The following is a 24,995-nucleotide window of genomic DNA, read 5'->3' on the forward strand; positions in this document are numbered from 1 at the left end:
AAGGAAAGAACATGGGAACTTCACATGTGAAAGGATCTATTTTCTTTTCCCTGCACCAGCTGAGAAATCTATTCCAACGGCAGCGGTAGAGAGATTTGGGTGCTGGTCTCCTAGCCAAAAGCAACACTACCATTACGTCTTCCAGAAGGTCCCAATCCTTATATCTCACCCTTTCAGACACCAGGTTGACAGTTCTGATCTCTGGCTGAAGAATGCGACCTTCCTCTTGCGAGAGTAGGTCCTCTATTTCTCTATTTGTGGAAGACTAACTGGAGGGCAGATGGCCATTTACAGAAGGTCTGGCTGCCGCGTTATCCCGGCCCAATCTGGAGCAATGAGGATCATGATTTTGCCGAACTTCCTCAACCTCCGTATTACTTGAGGAATGACGGGGCTGGCAGAAATGCATACAGGAGTGGAAATTCCCAGTCTGCTACGAACGTGTCCCCTAGAGCTCCTCTTTGAAGAAATTCCCTAGAGCAGAACAGCTTGCACTTCTGGGTTGACACTGGTCACGAACAGATCCACTTGAGGGGTTCCCCAAAGAGTGAAGATCTCTTGACGGACTTCCTGAGCTGGTTCCCTCTCATGGGAGATCATGCTCTGCCTGCTCAGAACGTCCAATGCTGTGTTCTTTTCTCCGGCTAGATGAACTGCCATAAGAGTTATTCCTTCTCTTAGTGCCCAGAACTAGAGCTGCAGTGCCTCTCTGCACAGGGGCAGTGAACCTACGTCCCCTCTCTTGTTGAGGTAATGCATGGCCACTGTGTTGTCCGTCATTATCAGGACACTCCCCCCCACCCCCCGTATCGAGGGCAGGAAGGCCATCAGCACTAGGCTAATTGTCCTGAGCTCCAAAAGGTTGATATGGAGACTTGACTATGACTGAGAGCAATGTCTGCTTATTGAAAGCTCTCTCATGTCTGCTCACCATCCTGAGAGGGAGGGATCCGTCACAACTGTCGTCTCCGGCCATGTTGCCAAAAATGTTCTCTCATCACATTCTCCCGGCTGGTCCACCACAGGAGATCCTGGGTGACCTTTGTCAGACCTGGAGAAGGTCTGTCATTCTTCCGGAGAATTGAGACCACTGGAATCTGAGAGCCCACTGAACGTATCTCATTCTCAGATGGGCTTCTGGCACCAGAAAAATGCAGAATGCCATGAAGCTGAGCAACCTTAGGAAGTCGTAGGCCGGAAGACGTTGGGCACGCTGACATATTTGGACTGAACAATCTGCAAATGATGTTAAGCCCTTAATTCGGGTGGCGATGCTTTTTCGAGGCTGAAACTAGGACGGATCCAATAAATTGAAACTTCTGAGAGGGTATCAAATGGGACTTCCTGAAGTTCAGGGAGAAGCCCAGCTCGTGGAGGTGGTGGCAGGTGCTCTTGAGATGACCTTGACACTTCCAGAGAAACAGCTCAGATCAGCCCGTCGTCCAGGTAGGGGTAGATGTGAATCCCCCCCTTCCTTAGACTTGCTACCACCACTGCCATAGCCTTGGTGACAACCTTCGGGAGGAGGTGAGCCCGAATGGGAGAACTCGAAAATGATAATGAGAACCCCCAACCTCAGGTACTTTTTGTGCTTCTGATGTATCAGCACATGGAAGTAAGCATCCTGAAGGTCCAATGACACCAACCAATCCTGGATTCGAAGGGCCTGAAGGATCTGCGATAGAGTTACCATCTTTAACTTTTCCTTCCCGAGGAACTTGTTCAAGCATCTCAAGTCCAAGATGGGTCGCACTCCTCTGTCCTTCTTGGGGATTAGAAAGTAAGGAGAGTACCAACCTTGGTTCCTCTCTGCTACAGGTCCCAATTCTATTGCACCTTTCTCCAACAGGTTGAGAATGTTACGCTCACCTGGTATCCACAGGGACACAACCACCCAGCTGGGTTACTCGCTGGTATGCTTCTCAGCTTTGCCCTGATGTGGTCTGCGGGGAAGGTTCTGCCTGAAAATACAGGAAGACTATGTTCAAGACTGACCGACTGGGGTAAGTATCCTCCATCCACCCCCGTATGCTTTCAGTCCCTCTGGCGCCGTCTCCTCACCTTGTGGTAGAATTAGGCGTGCTCTCCGTCCTGCCTTCTTTGCAGGGGCGCGTTCTTTCATGGGCGAGTGCGGTCCAGTTATTTCACTGACGCCGGCCTGTTTGAGATTGTTCAGGTAGGTCTTATCGCTGTTCTTTAGTTTTGTTGCTATCCTGCCTGCCTATCTTTGTTTAAAATGTCTCTTTTTTTCTCCCTTAGGTGTGCGGAGCTTCAGCGCGGCGAACTGGCTTGGTTGACCCCGCTGGTAAATGATGGCGCATTAAGAGCGCTATGATGCGGTAAGTAAGCGCTATGCGCAGCGCTGCAAAGTCTTGCCTTTGCTAACCTGTGTTTTCCTTCCTTGTAGGTCGCAGTGTTCTTCAGCGCGAGTGGAATGTCCGGAGTGGTGCCAGCCGAGAGGCGACCAGCCAGGTAAGCCTTTTGAGCAGTTCGTAATTTGTAAATGTCTATACAGCTTTCTTTAATGTTGCCTCTATCTTTCAGGTTGTGCTGTCCGGGAGGCGTGCAGATTTGAGGAAGCTGTTCTCAGTAGCTGCGAGTGTTTAAAGATGAAGACTGCAGGTAAGATGCTGCTGCTAATGATGTTCCTTTTGTCTCCTTGCAGGTTCTGCTTCTCCGAGGTTCGAGGGAATAGCAGGACATGGTGAGCGTCACGTTGCAAGCTGCAAAGTAACACGAAGCATGTTCTGCAGTCAGGGTGTGGTTTATATAGCCCAGGTAAAGTAGTACCAGGGAAAGTAGTTCCAGGCCTACCACACCCAAAACACTAGACCGCATAGCTTGGTTCTTAGGAACCAAGCTATGTGGATGCCTCCATGTTGGCTGACAATACAATAAAGTAGTTCCCAAGCACATTGTTGTTCATGGTGTATGAGACTGGTGCCATAGGCGCCAGGACTGGCCCCATGACGGCTTTTGAAGAGTATGCCAGGCTCTAGAGGCCTGAGTCCTGACTCCACCTGGCCAATGGGTTTGCCAGAGGGGGTTTTGGGCGAGGGTCGTGACAGAGAATCTCATGTTGGAGGAGTGGATCTGGAACCAAGATTGCTCTTGCTTTTGGGGGGCAATTGGGAGGTCTTTTTAGGAATGGGAGGCAGTAACCGTCTGCTACTGTTTGTAGGACCCATGCTTCGCCAACTCTTAGTGCCATACTTCCTGCAATAAATACTCTTTTACCTAAAGATCAACCCTCCTATCTTGTTTATCTGCTGGAGGAGAAGGATAGGCTGCAGCCTTTGAAGAAGCCGTTTCTGCTTGAACCACTAAGCTTTCCTGCGTTGGGTGCCTGTTCAAAAATGGAGGGTCTATTGAAGCAGTCTTGTATTTCTTGGTTAATAACTTATTAACAGATGGAATAGAATCTGGCTTCAACAGTTCCCCATTACCCTTACTCTCAAGGCTGCATGAAATGGCAATACAGCTTCTCCAATAGGCCCACTAAGATATCAGTGAGGTCATCAGTCTCCACAGTAGTTGCAGGTCTGTACCATCCCAATAGTCAGCTACTTTACCAATAACTGCCCTGTAAGAAGGATCAGTATAACCAGATATTTCAGCTTTACCAAATTCTGTCTCTGGTGAGGTGTCCCAGCTAATGGTTTCTTTTAATGTTTCCACAAGATTATGCATCTTGGACTCATCTGAAATTAATTCCTCTGGTGTTCCATAGTCATACCCAAAAGGGGAGTGATCCTATTCCTCATCATCATCTTCAAAGATTGAACCCATCTGCCTAAAGAAATCAGGTCTCGGAATGGGTTGGAAGAATTCCAGATCATCAGGAAAAGACTTTGCGGTCTTCGAGAGCAAAGAATTCTCTGACGAAGCTGAAGGCGTCGCCAGCTTATTCGAAACTGTTGATGAATGCGTCAGCACTTTATGTTGCTTCGAAGGCTCAATATGCATTATATGCATTATATGCCTCAAAGGTTCAGGAGACAAACAAATGTTTTGATTCCTTCGAAGAAGGTTTCGATGCCGTTAGTGAATGTTTTGAGGTAACAGACACTTGCTATTTCTTGTGCGTCGAGGAAGATTCCTTCGATTGTTGAGAAACTTCTCTTCTCTGGCTCTTAGGCGCGTGAGAAGGGGACACACGGGACTCCTTACCGGTCTCAATAGATGCAGAGGAATGGCCACTTTTCTTTGACTCCTTTAGAGGCACACTCGGAAGAACGTTTTTTAAAAAAATGGCTAACATTTTTAAGCTGAAGTTTTCTAACTCTGTTGGAGACTAGTTCTTTTTTGGGAAAGTAATTCTTTCAGTAGAGGAAGACGAAGATGACGACGAGGACCGACAACGTCTTTTCTTACCCTATTTATGGGAAGAAGGTGACAAGCTTTGTGAACCAGACCTCAAACGTCTACGTTTTGAACATTTTCTATAGGCGAGACATCTCTCGAGTCAGAGGAGGATTTCCTCTTCGAAGGGGTAAGGGATTTGGGGGAGGGCTTACCTGCATCAAGTTTCCCCTTCCTTTCCTGCAAGGCCTTAACCGTCATCGATTGACATGAGCCACAGTCGTCAACCTTGTGGCCCAATCCCAAGAACCACAGACATCGCTTGAAGCCAGTCTTCAGTGTGGAGGCCATATCGAAGTAAAATGCAATTTAATCACTGAGGCGAGTAGCTCCGAAGCATGCAGAAATGCAGTAAAAACGGAACTGAGGTAACGGTCAGTGCGCGTGCCACTACATACCAGCGTCGACGTCACGAGGGACGCTACAGAGACTGTCTAGGATCAAGATTTGATACTACAGGACGCTCCACTCTATGAAAAAGAATTCCGAAGCAAGTTGCAAGCAGACTTGAATATATCAAAGATGAGGAATACGTGGGAGGACACAATCGATTCGAAATAGAATTCTCTCTGATTTCTGGGGGCATATTTATAACTCACTTCAACTTTGCAAGGGGTGTATTACATTGAAGAGGAAAGAAGAGGGGCAACATAATACCCAATTGAATTTCTTTGGAGGCACAAGTGATCATAGTGTTTTCATTTGTCATAATTTAAATACTCATGCACAGTTAAAAATGAACAGTAGAACTAAGGGACAATATCTAGGAAAAGACTAGATGTGCATTTTGTGGTGTCATGCATGCAAGCAATTGACCAGAAGGATTCTCGCTCCGCAGAAAACATTCTGTCCATACACACACTCCCAGCCACACATTGTGTATGCTATGCATATACACACACACACACACCCACCTTAGTTTAGAGAGACAATCACTGCTATGAAATAGAAAATCCCTTCCCACAATAAATCGGCTCTCCCATTCGAGATAGTTAAAGGCTCTTCCCCATCATTTCCGACATTTGCAAATTCAGGTCTCTTTATGAAACCCCTAAAGTCCATGACAACCACTACTCTGCAGATGTAACATAGCTAATTTCAACCTTACACATGCCCACCAGCCACGGCCTCCCTAACTGCGTGATTTATACCTGAACTGAAGCAGGATGCACACCATAAACCCCAAATTGCAAACCTCTGTTCACGTTTAGCTTTTTTGGAAAGCTTATCGTTGCTACCATTATTTCCATCTATATAGTTGTTTCTCTATCAATGTGTAGAGAAGGAGCCAAGTACCCCCACCTCAAGCATCTTGCCCATATTACCTATATGTTGGGAACCAGAGCATTAAACGTGTGCAGTACCAGTGAAAAAACTGATACCAAGGAGAATCCTGGAAGCAGGGTTCCCATTGAGAAAGCTTGAGATGCATACAAGACAGTATGATGGCCATTTGAATGAAATCCCAGAAGAAGCATGAAAAAAAGAGCAAGAGAGCAGATTGGTGACGTCAAACGAAGTAAATACTGATGCATCTAGAAGAGATGCAGAGTCTATAAGCCATCAAGAAAGTATCAAAGTTAAGTGACAACTCAGGCTCGAGATGAAAAGGTTTATGCTACAGAAACGATGAAGATATCAAGTCATTTTACAAGTGTACAGATGCAGAGAAACGCCAGCAGATGAAGTATTCTTAAGGCTAGCCATGTAGTGAATAGATTGCGGCAAGCATCATATATATACATATATAGGAGTAAGTAAAGAATGGATGTTTACACTAAGTGTTATAGCAGAGCTGGACCAGAATAAGAAGGCCACTTTATGGCTAAGGCCAGGGGACTCCGCAAAATGCTTCCGACCAGTATGGCGGAAAAAAACAATCTGAGGATCCTAGACGCGTGAGGGATCTTGGGTACAGTGGACGTCACACTAGGGATAGTATTACTGGCACGCCCTGTGTCGACGCCCATTTTCGAGTTTCGAAAAACAAACTGTAATACTCTGCAGCTTCCACTAGATGTCGGCCTATGCACAGCATGTGATCTAAGCAGATCCCACAAGCCTCAGAAATATACATATATAGGAGTATGTAAAGAATGGATGTTTACACTAAGTGTTATAGCAGAGCTGGACCAGAATAAGAAGGCCACTTTTCCAGTGTGTCGCAGTTGAAAGGCAATTGAATTACATAAGTGAATCTCAGAAGGGCAAGGCTGGATCAGCCCCAAGAAGCCATGGTCTTATCGGACTGGGATGAGCAGACATTAGCTACAAACGTATGAAAGAATGAAACTCCTGTTCAGAAGACATGAATGAAAACAAGGAAGACGTCAGAGGTTCATTAAATAATAGTATTTTAAATGCACCAGAGCTCAAATTTGTGGACTTCAGTCACGTGGATGGATGGAACTGGACAAACATGACAAACCACACCTACGCAGAGAGGCAGAGCATGCCTTCACACCCCTAAATTCTCCAGAGCAAGGAACATTTCCAAGGTCAAGTTCAAAGCCTTAATTGACATGCAGACCACGGAGGTGATGATAGATGATATGCTAATTGGTGGGAAGCTATGGTTATGACCAGCTCACCAGCACCTGGAAGTCCAGCCTGCGTGCTACTAACGTGGGTGAAAAAGTACTGACGGATGTAAGAGTGCCAGCCAATTGTAGGGGGGCGCATAGTTAAGAGCCCTATAGCTCATGTAGCCAATGGGACGTTGTGTATTTAATGACGTTCATAGTGACTTGTTTGAGGGGCGGGCTTAGTAGTCCCACCTGATATTGAAGAGCCTATCCCTTTTTTAGACTAGTATGGAACACATACTTAGATGTTGCCCTTAAGCCTATCACATTTGCCACTAGGTGTTTGTAGTTTACCATGTAGGATGACATTAGTGAATACCTAGGTTAACGTCATCAATGACGAGGTTTTGTTATAAAAATAATGTTTTTTATTAAATGCATTGAGAGACCATGCTATGAGATGTCTGTTGATGTCTGTTGTACTCCCCGTTTTAGATAATTGATATTAAAAGTCAACTTCCTGAGTTGTTTTGATTATGGATGTTTCAGTATCTTCTGCATCCACATTCATCTCAAGGTATTGCTACCTCATCTTAAAGGGGCGGGGGGTCCGCTGTCCCGGTTCACGTGGTAGTAGAGATGATGGTTAAAGAACAGTCAACATAGTAAGCTTTGGGGTCCTGGTAATATCGGATCTCCTATGCCATTCGGCTGAAAGGACGTGACGCTCCCTGTAGATAGCGGATATTAGTTTAAAATAAGACTTGCAAGCGTAGGCGAGAGGGGTCCCTTGTTTTCAAGCAGAAACCCCTCCCGATTTCTACAGGAAGCTGAGCAGACGGAAAGTTGTAGAGGCTGATTGAAGAGGCGACTATCCCGAGAGTCAGAAGTCGAAAAAGCGAATGGTGAGTAAAACAGAGTGAGGTGGCAAAATTGTGAATGGGCAGTGAGTGGAGAAATTGATAAGGGGAACGAGTAACAGAGGGAGGTTGGGGATAAACACCTCGAGACGATGAGCGTCGAGTTATTAAATAATTGACTTGAGGAGAGGAGCCAAGCAATTGAGAATATGTGAGACGAGGAACGTCACAGTAGAGCAAGCCCAGTGTCCTGCGTCATAGCACGTATTAGAAGGAGTAATATCTAGAGTCCAATTAGCAGATGACGTAGGCTACGGTCACGTTTAAAGACTGTATTTTTTAGGGGCGTGGATAAAAGGATATAGTCTTGAAGAACACAGGCTAAAGATATATGTAGGGCGGCCGAATCTGTTAGTTTGTCCGTCTGTTTTATGTGTTGTATAAATACATATGAGTTGAAGAAATAATAGACAAATTAAGAAACGTGAAAAAGAAAACACGAGATTTGAGAGTTAATTTATGTGTTTAGTTGTATTGATGGTGTTTAAGTGAATAAATATATTGAAATAAAAACTTGATATAAAGGGTTTGGAGCTGCAACGATTGGTGCATGCACATATTGTATTATTTTTCTGAAATGTATTTCTGAAAAGTGCAAAGTGTAAAGGTGAGTATTGACAGTCAAGTGTGACGAGTCAAAATGGAGGATATTACTCTGCTTACACATCTATGTAAGCAACTACCAAAACATGCACCCAAGCATAAACAGTACAGTGCGGAATGGGTTAAAGGTACAGCAGTAAAAATGTTCATGCCATGGCCACAAGGGTGATAACTATCAAAAGTTGTTTTGCAACACATGACATACTTGCACACAGCATATACAGGAAAAAAAGTTAGACAAAAAACTAGCAAGCTTAGAGCTCTGGAAAATGTACTAGGAGGAAAGAGAAGGGCTGCCTCCTGAGGACTAGATGCTTAACATATGCAAAGAGGAGGGTGAGGAGCCCTCTGCTACCCCGCCGCGCCTGAAGTAAAAAGCGACGGTACAAAGGAAGGTACGATGTCCTTTCATCGCCTGCATGTTCATCCCCAGGCATTTTAACGTGCACATTCCATCAAATGTGCTAATCAAATTTTTTAGGGGGGTGGTGGGAAAGGGCAAATAAGGGTTTGGGCGGCTAGGCAGTTTCCTTTGTTAGAAAAAGGAGGAAGCAGACCACAATATATACCATGGCCACAGATGGGTAAGGACAATTTAAGGTGTAATCTTCTGAGTTTAACTTCCGGTGCTGGGAAATGTATACACAAGTTTGAAAAAATGACAGGAGGAAACACGTTAGCTATAGGAGACATTAAAGGTCTTCTAGCCGCTATCCTTGGGGAGAGAGCAGAACATGTTTGGTCGAGAGCAGGATACTCAAGTGTCACTGCACAAAACACGGCTGTTGATGGAGCACCATTTAATGACTGTAGAGCAGCAGTTTGGAAAGAGCTTAGAGTGCTATATCCGCATACATCAGATATGGGAGGTATAATGGCAAGGAAGATGCAGGAAGGGGAGGATCCTCTTGTTTACATCCAAAATTTCCAAGAGCAGTGGTCTTTGGAAACATGCAAACTGTGAGGGAAATCTATACCTGTATTTTATCATATACTATGCCAAGGGCTGCCACACCCAGTACAAATGCAGCTCAAGAAGTTAGTAGGTATGGCAGCGAAACGGTAGTCAGAAATACAGCTGACCATTGAGCACTATTGCAGATTATTGCAGGAGAAGAATCGAAAGAAAGATGACGTTAGGAAAGGTGAAGAAGCGAAATTAGTGCAGAAACAATTGTCAAAATATGCCATAAAAGGGGCGATGTTGACTGGTGGGGAAGGGTCAGGTTCACAGCAAGCAGCAGGCATGCCGCAGGTGAATAACTAAAAGCAGTTAGATCAAGGTAATAATGGATTTGTACCACGGAGAAGGGGAGGATTCCGAGGCAGAGGCTTCCTGAATAATAAAGGACATTTTCAGAATAATCAAGAGTGGATTTCAAAACATGTAGAACGATAATCAAGGCATGCAGGGAGGGCAAATAAGGAGACCTCCTATATTTTGGACATGCGGTATGTCAGTGCACCTTGCACATATATGTACAAGCAAAGGATTCATGCAAAATGGGCAATTTTCAAGAGGGGGGACCAAATACCTGCCTGAAAACTCTCAACAAAGTGGTGATGGGTTTGCCCAAAATCAAACAGTGCCGCAACCACAAGTGCCAAGAATACAACCAGGTTTGCAAACGCAGCAGACAGTAATGAACCCGCCACAAGGGCAGTCACAGCATTCAGCAATGCAGATACAGCAGTGCACAAGCATGGGACAGTTAATGACTCCTAGGATAGGGGGTGTCACTGTCAAAGGAGGAAATCCTTTTACAGGTACGGGAATAAGCATGTACCCACAATAGGCCAGCTCACTGGGAGACTTGATGAGTTCAGTTCTATCAGTGACTCCCAATCCTCAAAAGGAACTGAGGGTTGACATCACTATAGGGGGCAAATCTTTTTCTTTTTTAGTAGACACAGGGGCAACACGCATACGAGAGGGAAAATGTACACTTTCTGGAAATGCCATGAATGCTCAAGGTTTCACAGGAGCTACAAGTAAAAAGTTCCTTTTACTGAAAAATTGCCAGTCTCTATAGAAGAATGTGATATGTCTGAACCATTATTATATTCGAGACATACACATGTTAATATATTGGGTCCAGATTTAATGACAAAGTTGAACATGACTATTTCATTTAGTGATGAAGGCATGGTATGTTCAAAGTCAGGAATGCATTATTTAAACGTGAGTGAATTTATTATGGCATTCACAGGACAAATGGCCATTCGAGGAGTACCGCTTGCACCAGAGGTTTTTCACTATGGGGTATACGTTTTGTTAACATGGCTACCAGGTTTCGTAGGTAAAACAATGAGGATACCTGATGAGTTTTTATTTAGGCCAAGGATATCTATGGATGAAGAGGGAGGACGCATCTTTCCCTTAGAATTAGAAGCAGCAATAGCACAAGGGGAACTGGCTATGCTTGATGGAGTTGATTATGAAGGCAGACAATGGTGCACAGTGATTGCCATTGGGGAAGGTTATAGGTTTGCGGACGTCACTGACGAGGATATGTTTAGACACCATGCGTCAGATGACAAAGTAGTATTTGAAATGAGTATTACTTATTGGGTAAGAGCAATAAGAAGCGAAGTTCCTCAAAAGATGATGTTAGCACTAAAGCGTCCAGAGTTTTTCAATGAAGATATCGCAAAAGTGCCAGCTGCATTATGGACTACAGGCCCCTATGATGTAGGCCTATTGAAAGGGGCTGGAGAAGTTAAGATGAAAGTGAAAACAGGAGGAATTTTACCTCAAGCACCACAGTATCCTATGTCTCGAGAGACAGACAAAAGTATTTTTAAGACGATATCTGCCATGATGGAACAAGGTATCTTAGTGACGTCAGTCACCATGTAACACGTCAGTGTACCCTATCAAGAAATCGAAGGGGGGGGTTGTGGTGTTTAATTCAGGATTTACATCCAATTAATCAGATTGTAGAGGCGAATTCCCTCTAGTTCCTAATCCGACGACAATCTTATGTAGTATGCCTGTTGAGGCATGATATTTCACTGTGATTGACTTGAAAAATGTGTTTTTCTCAATCCCATTGCATAAGGATTCTCAAGATCTGGCGTAATCTACGTTTCATCAAACTTAGTTAAAAAGCACGAGATTACCTCACGGGTACTGTGAGTCTCCATCGATTTTCAATAGAGTCTTGTAGATGGACTTAAGCAAAATTGATTTGAAAAGTGTTGTATTGCAATATGTAGATGACATCTTAATCTGTAGCACCTCAGGGGAAGAGTGCAGACAGGACTCGGTTCAGCTAATGATTATTCTCACAGAGAAAAGATATAAAGTAGACCAGGAGAAATTACAGTATTGACAAGAGGAAGTGCTATACATAGGTCAGCTAATTTCCCATGATGGAAAGAGTTACTCCTGAGAGAGCGAAGGCTATTTTAAAAACAGCAAAGCCACATACGATAAAGGACATGCAAAGATTTTTGGAACTATGCAATTATGTGAGAGCATGGGACTTTGATTACAGTTCATATATAAGGCCCTTGTTGCAGGGGGTGAAAAAAGCACAGGCAACTCAGGCAAAAATTATCTGGACTGAGGACATGGAAAAAGGGTTTGAGGAGTAGAAAAAGGCAATTTGCACAGATCCAGTTTCAGGGATTCCCAATTATGCTGAGGAATTCTTACTTTCACACATGAATGGCAGAGTCATGATGGTAGTACTCGCACAGAGAGCCACGTTGGGGTACAAGCATCCAGCATATTGTAGTGGGATCCTGGACCCAATGATGAGGGGTAATTTTCCCTGTGAACAATCTTTGGCAGCCGTTGAATTTGCCATTGAGAAGGATGCAAGCATAGTAATAGGATGTTCTATGACGTTATTTGTTGAACATGCTTTGTTTGCCATTTTGGAAAAACCTAAGGGTACGTTGACTTCTCAAAGTGCTTCTGCCTATGAGGTAGTGATATCAAATCCAGCGATTAAAATAGTCAGATGTAGAATAGTGAACCCTGCCATGTTTATAGCGCAACTACTGGCAGAAGATGAGCATCTGCATGATTGCTCAAACTATGAGGAATTCTATGATGAGATCCCGAAGGTGAAAGAAAATGCTTTGGCAGCTGGGGAGATTCTCTTTATTGACAGTTCTTCTAGAATCGATCAGAATGATGGACAGAGATATACGGGTGCTGCTGTGGTAAAGAACAGAGCCAATGGGGAGTTTGATGTATTGATAAAGACATGACTACCGTCTCACTTTTCAGCACAGGCTGCAGAGTTAGTGGCGCTGATTGGCGCGCTTGAGAAAAATGCAGACCTAGAAGTAACCGTGTACAGTGACTCTGCCTTTGTGATGTCGACAGTACACTCAGGGCTAGCATGTTGGAAAAGGAGGGACTCCCGCTGAACGGATGGCACTCCAGTGAAACATGCCGCCTTATTGGACAGACTTATTAGAGCACTACAACTCCCAGTAGCCATCGCAGTGGTTAAATGTGTGGCTCACAGTAAAGGAGCAGATGTCATCATCCGTGGAAATCAAGCTGCAGACGAGGAAGCAAAACGAGTAGCATGTTCAGACATCATTATGAAATTTGATACGCCTGATGTGAATGAAAGTATGGTGGTGGTGATGAGTGTGCATGAAAGCTTTAATAACTTGTCTAAGACTCAGTTAATGACAGTACAAGGGGAAGCACCGCAGGATGAGAAAGACCTGTTGACGTGGAGGGGGTGTTCTTTAACTCCTTCCGAATCATTGTGGCGACAGAAAAGCACTGTTAAACCGGTGATGCCTGTAGCCTTATTAGCAGTGGCGTTGGAACAGCTGCACTACCCTGCACGTGCCACTAGAGAAAGTCTTGCAGCACCCATTGCAGAGGAATGGTTCATTCCGAATTTGTTAGAACACGTTGCATTTTATGTAGTAAACTGCATAATGTCAAATGTTTACTGCTGGGCAGACCCTGCGTACAGTTAGAGGAGTTATCCCAAGACCTAATGGTCCTTTTCAGCATTTACACATCGACTATGTTGATATGCTACAGGTCTGTAATGGATACTGATATATGATAGTTGTACTATGTCCTTTTTCAAGGTGGATTGAAGCTGGTCTGAGTACACATCCAGATTCCACCTGCACAGCGACATTATTTGTTACGAGAAGTGTTTCCTAGATGGGGAATATGTGAATTATTCAGATCAGATAATGGCCCTCATTTTGTTAATCAAGTCTTTGGACAGATAAGCTTGTTGCTCAGTAAAAAGCACAAGTTTTCATCGGCTTATCACCCGCAAGCGAAAAGAATCTGTGAGAGCCTCAATGGCTTGCTTAAAGAGAGAATAGCCAAATTGAATCTTACCTTGAAGAAAGGATGGTTGCATTGCCTGCCAATGGCATTGTATGCGTTGAGAAATCATCCGGGTTACGACCACCATGTTACGCCCCATGAAATAGTGACAGGGAGGCAGATGAGGACACCCCTCACACCTCCATCTAGAACTAGAAGTGATGCCCAGACAACAGCAGAATTGTTAGGAAAGGAGTTACATGATTACTTAACATGTATGACTACAAGCATATCTATCATTTCAGATCAGCTCAAGCAGAAGGGGTGTGAGGCTCAGAACACAGATGGAGACCATGCAACAAACAGATTTAAAGAACTAATTCTTCCCAACCTTTTCACCAGTGATCAGATCTTGATTAGGAACTTTACACGTAAATGGCACGAGCCGCGCTTTAACGGCCGTTTGCCCTGGAGGATGAAACGGCGTCAGCAGAGAAAGTGTTCGTGCGTGGATATTTCTAGGAGACGTAAAGATCTACGCTGGAGAACCCCCTTCACCCACACCCCAGTCGGAAGCAAGCATCTGGGAAGAACCTCAGCATGTGCAGACGAGATCCATGACTAGGAAGAAGGACACAGACTGTCAAATAAAAAGATAAAGAATACTTTGGACTGTGGCTTGTTTTGGGACACTCTTAAGCTGCTAAAAACGGAGTGATATTAAGCTATTTGTTCTTGAGCCACAGGAACTTGCTAACATTGGACGGAGACACATTTAAGTCTTTATCGACAAGGAAAGATGCCAGATCTGGAGTTCCTTTTCGATGACTGGAAAAGAGAATAGTTCCCCGATTCCTTTCTCACTGAGTTTCTTTACGGAGGCACCCATGGTAGTGCCTGATTGGCCACGTTCACAGGATCATTCTTACAGTGTATCTCTTCATTCTTCGTGCATATCCTACACATGTGGGGAGAACTACAAACATTCATCTGTTCCTGCAAGATCCTAAGAATGGCCCAATCGTGAGGAGATTGCTCGCAGCTATAAATAGAGCAAATTTTCCAGCATCCTGAGTACAATGGGGAAAACACAAATGCCCCCATCTGATGATAATGCTCATAGACTAGTAGGGTTGGTTTCCCACTATCTGATTGAGGAATGCTCACATCTTGTTTGAAGATGAACTGATGTTCATACTTTCTTGAGAGAACCGAGGTATACAGTGGCACTTAACAAATTACTACGTGACATAATTGAACTGGTCAATCTATATTTTGAGTGAACATTGAGAATGTCCTGAATTAGACTTTCGAAGGAAGAGATCCAAAGTCTACTATCTGTACTCTTCTACTTCTTGTGGGAAACGCATCCACATTTGTCCTGCAACCAGCCAGCCGTTTAAAGAGCTTGTTGTGGAGATTATGATATTGCCAGAGTATTGCATGATATTACCCAAATACATTTAGATTTTTTCCTTCCTTAAAAAGAAATGGGTAATATTGACAGCAACAATAATGTTGCTAACAATGAGAGGCCACCAAGAAGCTACTGCTGTATGAAGTGGGCCTATCTATATTTTAACTATACATGCATCTTGTTTATTGTGATACTTATTTCACTCACAGTACCTACTGCTTACTATTTGGATCGAAATAAAGCAAGGATCCCTGTGCATCTTCCTATGCAGAAGAAGGGTACAGATGTGGCAACTACCAGACAACTGAGACCTTATGTAATTGCCCCTGCTCTAGAGGTACATTCAAAGGCACCTAGTCCTGTGATAGATAGATCTAGGCTTCCTTTTGGGCTAAGGTCACATACAGAGACTATACAAGACTCTTTTATGCCTTCATACTATGTTAATAGGATGAGGCTTCTGGAACTTTCTCCGACACAGGTTGCACATGTAATACACCAAGTCCACTGACAAATGTTTCTGTAATCGGTCCAGTAAGAAAGAATTATGCTGATATACTTCATGACATGATTATAGAAATCCATAAGAAAAGAAAGACCTAAGAGAAGTGCTAGGGAGGATAATCATGAGTTGAATGATTTCCTGGATAGTACAGTACACTTGGGGAATAACATATGGTATCAGCATATGAAAAAAGTAGGAAAGAAGACCTTGAAGGAGGAATTCTTTGTATGTGCACTCCTGCCTTATAGCATGGGAAGTCGAAGATCTTCATAGCTATTGAAATAGGCGTCCAGACAGCACATTGTCTATGACACATAGCACTCTGCCGTACAAGATGTCAGTTCATGGGCTGAACATCTTACCTCAAATGGGCAACTGAATGGACAGATCCAGAAGAAGATGATTATGAGCAAGACACAAAGATGCGGCTAAAAACTCATAGGAAGAATCACGTGATCCGATACGAAAAGCCTGGAGTAAAAGGAGCTGAAATCAGATGGGAAGTAAACCGGAAACTTGAAAGTCTGCAGAAGAAATTCGTAGATGGAAGAACAGAGGCCAGATACAGATTTGGGGGATCAGTGCTTTCACCAGATGGATGGGAAGTAGGAGTGGTTATCTGCAGAGCCTGGGTAATCATTGGTTTCTATCAGCCAACCATTGACATAGTGCAGCATGGATGCAAGCCTCTATGGCCAAGACTTGCCAAACTACTGACATGGGTCGAAGATAAAGGAGGACATTTGCAGATAGTGCCTTTGGAAAGTGCAAAGATGTGCTTCAGAAACAATGGCACAAGAAAAGTCAGAGAAAACCAGAACTGTGGTTGAATCTTTGTACAAGGAATGAGCATTGGAACAGCAGTGATCATGGATCACTATTGGGTGTGTGGATCCAGAGCTTACATGAAGCTGCCCAAGGACTTCGCAGGACGATGCTCCATAGTAAATGTTCCCGTTCCAGCGTTGGCGATATCTAAAGGTGACTTGAACATTGGAAGCTTTCCTAAAGCAGACGCTCACCTGAGGAAGAAGAGATCTGACTATTTCTCAGCCAATTCAATAGAAGCCTTTGATTTCATCCCATATTAGCACAGATTGTTAAGCCAGACTTCATCGATGTTCTAATTGATCTTCATGCCAAAGATCCAGACTGAAGCAAATACTAAATGGCTGCAGATCACCAGATGGGAGCCGTTGCGGACAAACAACACTACCATAAAGGGATTCAATGCTATCAGAGAAGAACTGAGAGCCATTCGACTGATGACTCTTCAGAACAGATACGTCCTAGACATGATCACAGCTATGGATGGAGGTGTTTGTGCAAAAAGTGGAGAATCATGTTGTACATTTATACCTTCTCATGATGACGAGAATGGCACCTTGACAGAGGCCATAAAGATGCTGACGAACCTACACGACCAAATGATGGATGAAGTGGAAGACATTGCGGATGATAGCTGGTTTGGATCGCCCTTTTTTTGGGTTCCACAATGGATGGCAGATATGTTCCAATTCCTTGGAGCCCTAATAGCGATGGTATTGCTTGGCTTCTGTGTGATTAGGATGATAATCACACAATGCAAAAAGACTGCAAAGAAAGCCATAGGGATGAAGATCATGATGGGTGTTGAGTCAGGATGGAAAACCAAGGAGCTGACAGAAGAAGAAATCCGAGATTTCGTGAAAGCAAGCATCCATGCACCTGAAGGAACACATTTCCTGTATCCAAAGAACCATAAGAAGCATGTGGGAAAATTGATCTATTGCAGTCCAAGTGGACAGTGCATGATAATGACTTGGAACAAGGATGAGCATGTGAAATCAGCTGGATGTCTGAAAGGAGCAATAAAGATATGGGTCCCAAAGAAGCATTTCTTCAAACAAGGATGTCTAGATGTGAAGGGTGATGGGAGAGTGGTCAATTAATCGCCCAGAGGGGGGAGTGTAGAGAAGGAGCCAAGTACCCCCACCTCAAGCATCTCGCCCATATTACCTATATGTTGGGAACCAGAGTATGAAACATGTGCAGTACCAGTGAAAATAACGATACCAAGGAGAATCCTGGAAGCAAGGTTCCCATTGAGAAAGACGTACCTGCATACAAGACAGTATGATGGCCATTTGAATGAAATCCCACAAGCATGAAAAGCAAGTGAGCAGATTGGTGACATCATACAAAGTAAATAATGACACACCTAGAAGAGATGCAGAGACAAAAAGTGAAGATAGTCTATAAGGCAACAAGAAAGTATCAAAGATAAGTGACCTCTCAAGCTCGAGATGAAAAACGATGAAGATATCAAGTCATTTTACAAGTGTACAAATGCAGAGAAACACAAGCAGACGAAATATTCTTAAGGCTAGCTGTGTAGTGAATAGATTGCGGCAAGCGCCAACGTATACATATAAAGAAGTAAAGAATGGATGTTTCCATTACGTGTTATAGCAGAGCTGGACCAGAATAAGAAGGCCTCTTTTCCAGTGTGTCGCAGTTGAAAAGCAATTGAATTTCAGGAATCTCAGAAGGGCGAGGCTGGATCAGCTCCACGAAGCCAAGGTCATATCAGACTGGGATTTGCAGACATTAGTTACAAAAGTGTGAAAGAATGAAACTCCTGTTCAGAAGACATGAACGAAAACAAGGAAGACGTCAGAGGTTCATTAATGCACCAGGGCTTAAATTTGTGGTCTTCAGTCACGTGGATGGATGGAACTGGACAAACACCACGAACCACACCTACGCAGAGAGGCACAGCATGCCTCCGCTCCCCTGAATTCTCCAGAGCAAGGAACATTTCCAAGGCCAAGTTCAAAGCCTTAATTGACGTGCAGAACACGGAGGTGATGATATGCTAATTGGTGGGAAGCTATGGTTATGATCAGCACCTAGAAGACCAGCCTGCGTGCTGGTAACATGGGTGGAAAAGTACTGACGGATGTAAGAATGCCAACCGATTGTAGGGGGCTGCGTAATTAAGAGCCCTATAGATTATGTAGCCAATGGGACGCTGTGTATTTAGTGACGTTCATAGTGACTTGTTTGAGGGGCAGGCTTAGTAGTCACACCTGAGGTTGAAGAGCATATCACTTATTTAGACTAGTATGGAACGTATACTTAGATGTTCCCCTTAAGCCTATCACATTTGCCACTAGGTTTTTGTAGTTTAACATGTAGGATGACGTTAGCAAATACGTAGGTTAACGTCATCAAAAAAAATCTTTTTTAGGAAATGCATTGAGAGACCATGCTATGAAACGTCCCATGATGTCCGTTGTACTCCCTGTTTTAGATAATTGATATTTAAACAGTCAACTTTGCCAACTTCCTGAGTCGTTTGGATTATTGATGTTTCAGTATCTTCTGCATCCACATTCATCTCAAAGGGCTGGGTCGACTGTCGCGGTTCAAATGTTTTCTTTTCAAAGATACTAAAGGATGTCACCACACAATTAATTGCCCCTGCCAACTACAGGTGATATCAGTCAAACCACCTCACACACCAAACTACCTTAAACCCAGGTAGATGCAATGACAGGCATGTTAAATCATTCCATTGCACAAGATGGCAGCTGGAACACTCCTGGCACTGTCACATATACTGGCAGCAGCAACACACCGTAATCCTGTGGGCTAAGCAATGCAAGCAGCAGCCACATTCTTTCCTCATACAGCATTGCCAGCTGCATTGGAAGATTCTGTAGCCGGCTGCAATGGACCATTCCCCATTTCCTGGGAGGCGGCACACTGCTTGAAGTCAGATGCTGACGTTATTCTGCGTCACTTATGGGTTTCTGCATGAAGACAACAATGAAATAAAATATTGTGGTCCCTTAATGAGTATCCATTCATGCATGTTGCTGACATTTGTTGTCTACTAACCTTTGGCACTTGCTCCTGGATTATTGGCCATGTTTGAGGTTTTGCTCTGGATTGAAACGCTGTTTTCGCGGGAACCCTTATATCCAGCTCGCTAGTATACATGGAGCTGTGCATGCACATTTTTGGCCTCTGTCTCAGCCCTCTTGCTTGTCAGCCTCTGTACTGGCCAGGTTGCTTTCTATTCTTTCAGGTGGCTCAAGAGAAACTCTAGCACCCATAACTCACCAGATTCCTCAGACACCTAGGATGTATAACAGTTCTTGGGAATCTGTACCATTTGGAGAAAAACAACATTGCACCTGGCCCAAACACAGAAGGCCCCCAACCTGGAATAGGAGGAAAGGCCTGGTTACCAAAATTGGAAAGGACTAGTCTTCCACGTTCATAAGCTGAATCGGGGGCCAAACACCTACCATAAAAACGCTGCATTGGCGACTAGAGGGGAGCACTATTGCAGAACAGCTGTAACCAGCAGGGAGCTGCCCAGAACTATGGAAGACCATGGAACCCTCCCCAAAACATTTGGAGACAAAGTCTTACTTAATTCAGGAGAGGAACAGAAAGCAAATTACTCCAGTGACCACATAGCAAAGATAAAGGTTGAAAAGTGGGGAGGTTGTAGATGTCCTCATGGAAACTTCCAGGGGAAGTCCAGGCCCGCAAGGTGATAGCCGATTCCTAGGGCCCAACACTGTCTGAGCTGACTCGAGTAGCCAATGGGAGTAGAGGGAAACATGTCGACAGGAAGGGAAGGTTTATAAAAAGTCCGTGGACAGTGAAGTGTGCAGGTGAGGTCAAAGAGCAGGTGAAGGAGAACCAAAAACCCAGAGAGGAGATTATAGCAGGAGGAAGGAAGATACTTGAGTGCTTACAGAGGGAGATGGGTAAGGTGTTCGGTGTGCAAAAGGGGTACTAATCGGGTGCAAGTGTGGTTGGATCCCTCCAAGCAAAAGGCAGGTTGAGAGTAGGAGAGAGATGAGATGGAAGATGAAGGAGGGTGAAGGATATTAATGAGGGTAATATTGGGAAGTGTGAGATTTGGAGGGAAGTGGATAAGATCAGGAAAGAGTTGGCAGGTGGAGACATGATCTATGGCATATAATTCAGTGCAGGTGATCACCCTTAGGTGTACGGTGTAAATAACCATTGTTTAGTTACATGATAGAAGTCAACAGGCCAATGAGAAAGAGATAAAAGAAAATGAGACTAACACTGCCCTGTTTTCTTTTGCCACAAGGAAGGTTGGCTGCAGGGCTTTCAACCTCACCACCTCTCTGAGCCTGTAGGTAAGTCGTGTTTGCATGAATCACCCTAGTCGCTGATAACTGGCGACACCGAGATCAGAGCACATTTCTAGCCATCACACACAATACCTATTACTAAAACATAGTACACTTTCACCACATGCTCTGCACTCAAACATGACTCCTGCATGTCGTTTCTGGTAAAATAGGCACTTCACTGGGGTGAGCGGAGACAAACAACTTTCTTGGGCAAAAAGGGCAAGCCTTAAGTGCAGCAACAAAAAGGCAGCACTATTATCAGATCACATCAGTGCATGCCACCTCACACACAACTGCTAACATAACCCACATTGAACACTCCAATCACACACTTTTTCGCAGACTTAACATAAGAGAATCAGTGATCCTGGACAAGCTCACTGTGCTGCATGACCATATTAGTGGCAGATGTGCAACAGACAAATCTGAATTAACATAAAATAGTGCTGAAAAAGATTAATGGAAAAAACAAACGTTAATAAATTTGGTACCGTTTCGTCATTGTTTAAGCTGATTTCATACAATGGGTTGCAGATATTCACTTGTTTCAGTCTCATTAACAAGTTGTCCACCAAGCTATCTCGGTCTCTCAGATCAATGAACTGGAAGGCCATTTTGTGCCTTATGCTTATAATAATTGGATTTGGAAGCAGACTGGTGTCCTCCATCTTCTCCACGGTAAATACCTGTCATTGGGGAAAACCACAAATCATGCATCAAAACAAAAAGCAAATACAAAAGGCACATAATAAGTGTTCTGAAAACGGACTACTGAACATTTATTTATTTAAGGGTTTTATTATGTCCTCGATGCAACGTCATTCAGAGCATCAACAAGGGAAATGGGGATGGTGTGGAAAAAGGTAGATGCAATCAATGAGCATATTATTAAAAAAAAAAAACATTGTTTCAATCTAGATGCTGTGACAAAGTCCCCTGCTTCATTCGGTTGAAAATAGCGAGTCTCAGCAGGTCATCATATAGATGAAAACCATGTCCATTTAATGGCATATGGCCTTGCTAAGTGCATTTTGGAAAAGGGCATCACATGTTAGCCCTCCTCACCCTTATCCATGTGCCCCGGCCAAATGGCGGTATAATACTGCCTTTGTATGCACCACTCCAGTGGGTCAATGTCCCCAATGCTGCAATGATCTTCCTCAGTGGCCCCATCCCACAAGTTGCTCCTGCGTGTACCCCTTCCAGTTTCTTCCCCTGGGTTGATAGGTGCCCTCATCCCTCCCCTGGCTGGACCAGGGTGCCCCCTCACATCCACTGACCTCTACTTGGATTTTTACGTGTATGCCCTATCGTCCAGTGGCTGGTCCTTGGTACTGTGACTAATCAGGGGCATTTGTCCTTCTCCCCCGGTGAGGCTAGGGAGGTATTTGTAGATTTGTATAGCGTTTTAATACAAAGCGCTTTACATGAGGACCAAGCAAATTCAACAAGCAATACATAACATTGAATCAAACCAGAAAACAGTACAAGGAACAATTTACATTATTGGTGAGGTTAAGTGCTCATGGAGGGGGACCAGAGAGAGAGGAGGGTTAGAAGGTGAAGGAGGAGGAGGATTCAGTGGAGATAGAGGAAGCTGAAAGATGTTAGGGGCGGGCGGGGGGTGAATGGAAGAGGTAGGATTTTAGAGAAGAGCGAAATGAGGGGTAGGAGGTAACAGAGTGGACGGGGAGGGGAAGGCGGTTTCAATGGAAAGGAGCGAGAAGTTCTAAGGAGCGGAAGCGGGAAGGGGCACAGGGTGGAGGAGAGAGAAGGAAGAGATCTGCAGAACGGAGAGAACGAGAAGGGGTGTAGAAAGTTAGAAGGGGGATAGATAGGGAGGGGCAAGACGATAGAGGGCTTTGAAAACTAGACAGAGGAAGTTAAATTTAAGCTGGGAGTGAAAAGGGAGCCAACCTAGTGAGTCAAGGGAAGAGGAGATGGAGTTGTGAGGTGAGAGAAAGCAGAAGGAGCGGATAGCGGAGTGGTAGATGGATTTGAGGGGGGAGAGGTGAGAGGAGGGGAGTCCAAAGAAGAGAGTGGAACCGTAGAACAGTCTAGAGAAGATAAGGGAGGAGATTAGGAGTTTAGTAGCGTGAAAGGTTAGGAGAGGATACATTTTACGGATGTTATAGAGGTGGAAGCGGCAAGATCTAGCAGTGAGAGAAATGTGGTGAGAAAGAGAGAGGTGGGGTCGATGTGGAGACCAAGGTTGCACGCATGAGGAGAGAAGGGGATTTGGGAGGGGGGAAAGAGAATGAAGGGACGAGGAAGAGTGTTGGCTAGGAAGGAAGTATAGAGTGAGAAGAGAAAGGGGCCAAGGACAGAACCTTGGGGAACACTGTGGTTGAGAGGAAAGATAGGTGAGGAGCGGCCACCCCACGAGACTGAAAATGTGCGATTGAAGAGATAGGAGGAGAACCAGTCGAGAATGGAGTCTTTAAGGGCAAATGAAGAGAGAGAATTAAGGAGAAGAGGATGGTCAACGGAATCAAAGGCAGCTGAGAGGTCCAGAAGGATAAGAATAGAAGAATGCTTAGGGTAGCGAGCAGAAACAGAAAGAAGAGAGTTGAGAACAGAGATGAGAGCAGTTTCCGTGTAGTGAAGAGGACGGAATCCAGATTGGGTCGGGGGGGAGGAGAGAATGGTTGGAAATGAAGGTAAGTAGTTGAGAATAGACAATGCGTTCTAGAAGTTTAGAGAGGAAGGTAAGAAGGGAGATGGGGAGATAATTGGATGCAAGATGGGGGTTAGCAGAAGGTTTTATGAGAATGGGGATGATAGTAGCATGCTTAAAAAGAGTGGGGAAAGTGGATGTAGAGAGACAGGTGTTGAAGAAGGAGGTGAGATAGAGTATTAAGAGGGGGTAGATTTTAGGGATGAGGGCGGTAGGAATGGGGTCAGCAGGAGAAGCAGTGGGGTGAGTTTTGGAAAGGAGGAGGGTAACTTCTGATTGAGTGAAAGGGGTAAATGAGGACATAGAGAAGGTAGGGGAGGAGGGGGGTGGAGGAGGAGAATAAGAAGGGGAAGAGAGGATAGATTGTCGGAGGTTGAGGACTTTGTTGGAGAAGAAGGTGGCAAGATCAGAGGCAGTGAGAGGAGAGGCAATGGAATGATCAAGGGTGGGAGGAAAAAGAAGTCTAGTTAAGGTTTGAAAGATATGGCGGGGATGGGAGGACTGAGAGTGAATAAGGTCAAAGAAGTAAGTGCGCTTAGCAGCATTCAGACAGGAGTCAGAGGGAGTTATAGTCGAAGTATGGAGATTGGTTGGAGGGGGTGGGGTGTTTGAGCCAGGAACGTTCGAGGCGCCTAAGAAGGCAGAGCATGGAGGAAAGATGAGCTGAAAGCCAAGGTTGAGCAGGAGGGCGAGAAGGGCGAAACGAGGAGAGAGGGTAAAGAAGATCTAGAGTAGAGGTGAGGGGGGAAGTTAAGGTGGAGGACGCTTCCGTGGCTGAAAGAGAGTATAAGTGAGAGAGAGGTGGGGGCAAGAAGTGAGGAAGAGAGAAGGGTTGAAATTATGTAGGTCGTAGGAAGAAGGGTGTGGAAGAAGGAGGGGAGGGGGAAAAGGGGTGAGGGAGAAGGAGAGTAAGGAGTGGTCAGAAAGGTAGTTAGGTAGAGAAGAAATAGGAGAAGCGGAGAAGGAAGAGATAAAGATGAGGTCAATGGTAGAGTCAGACTGATGAGTAGGAGGGGAAGGGAGAGGGGTAAGGAGGTAAGAATCAAGGATGGAGAGGCGGGGGAGTTAGTAGAGAGATTGAAATCACCAAGTACGATTAGAGGGGAGGGGCTGGGGCAGAGGAGGCTGAGAAGATGGCCAATGTCAATGAGCCCACTCTGCAAAACACCCTGCCTATGGGTAGAGGCAAGTGGGACCTCAGCGGGAGAAACACCCTATTAGGGGACAAGCAAACCCAATTCCTGTGAGGAACTCCCCAACGCTGTTCGCATTATGGCCTACATGGGATGCTCTCAAATATCACAAACCTTTTCCCATCAAGACTGGGATGAAGAAACTCTGAAAAGATGCCATTATCTTACTGAAAAAGAATAGAATAACCAATCTACTGAGACGAGTACGTTGATTAACGTAACTTTGACGAGCAAGAGTGTCTGTTTTCGTTTTGGGAATTTCGGAGCTTGTCCCAAATAAACCTTGTTCCCGGCTGCAGGACATAACCAATTTTGAATTAGACCATAACTATAGCGCAGGGGTCTCACTTTCCTCC

At 44.6% G+C, this 24,995-nt stretch overlaps 1 protein-coding gene across 3 annotated transcripts in view; it reads right to left on the minus strand.

Annotated features, from left to right (window-relative positions):
• Positions 1-24,995, minus strand: part of TBC1D8 (TBC1 domain family member 8) — a 1,594,530-nt gene that overhangs the window by 912,209 nt on the left and 657,326 nt on the right. For all 3 annotated transcript variants that reach the window (XM_069636713.1, XM_069636714.1, XM_069636711.1), the window contains exon 7: positions 21,261-21,455. In XM_069636713.1, coding sequence (XP_069492814.1) covers positions 21,261-21,455 — 195 coding nt within the window. The remainder of the gene's footprint in view (positions 1-21,260; positions 21,456-24,995) is intronic.

This window comes from Ambystoma mexicanum, chromosome 7p (genome assembly GCF_040938575.1).
Source record: "Ambystoma mexicanum isolate Mex_15411 chromosome 7p, UKY_AmexF1_1, whole genome shotgun sequence".
NCBI classification, from domain to species: Eukaryota; Metazoa; Chordata; class Amphibia; order Caudata; family Ambystomatidae; genus Ambystoma; species Ambystoma mexicanum.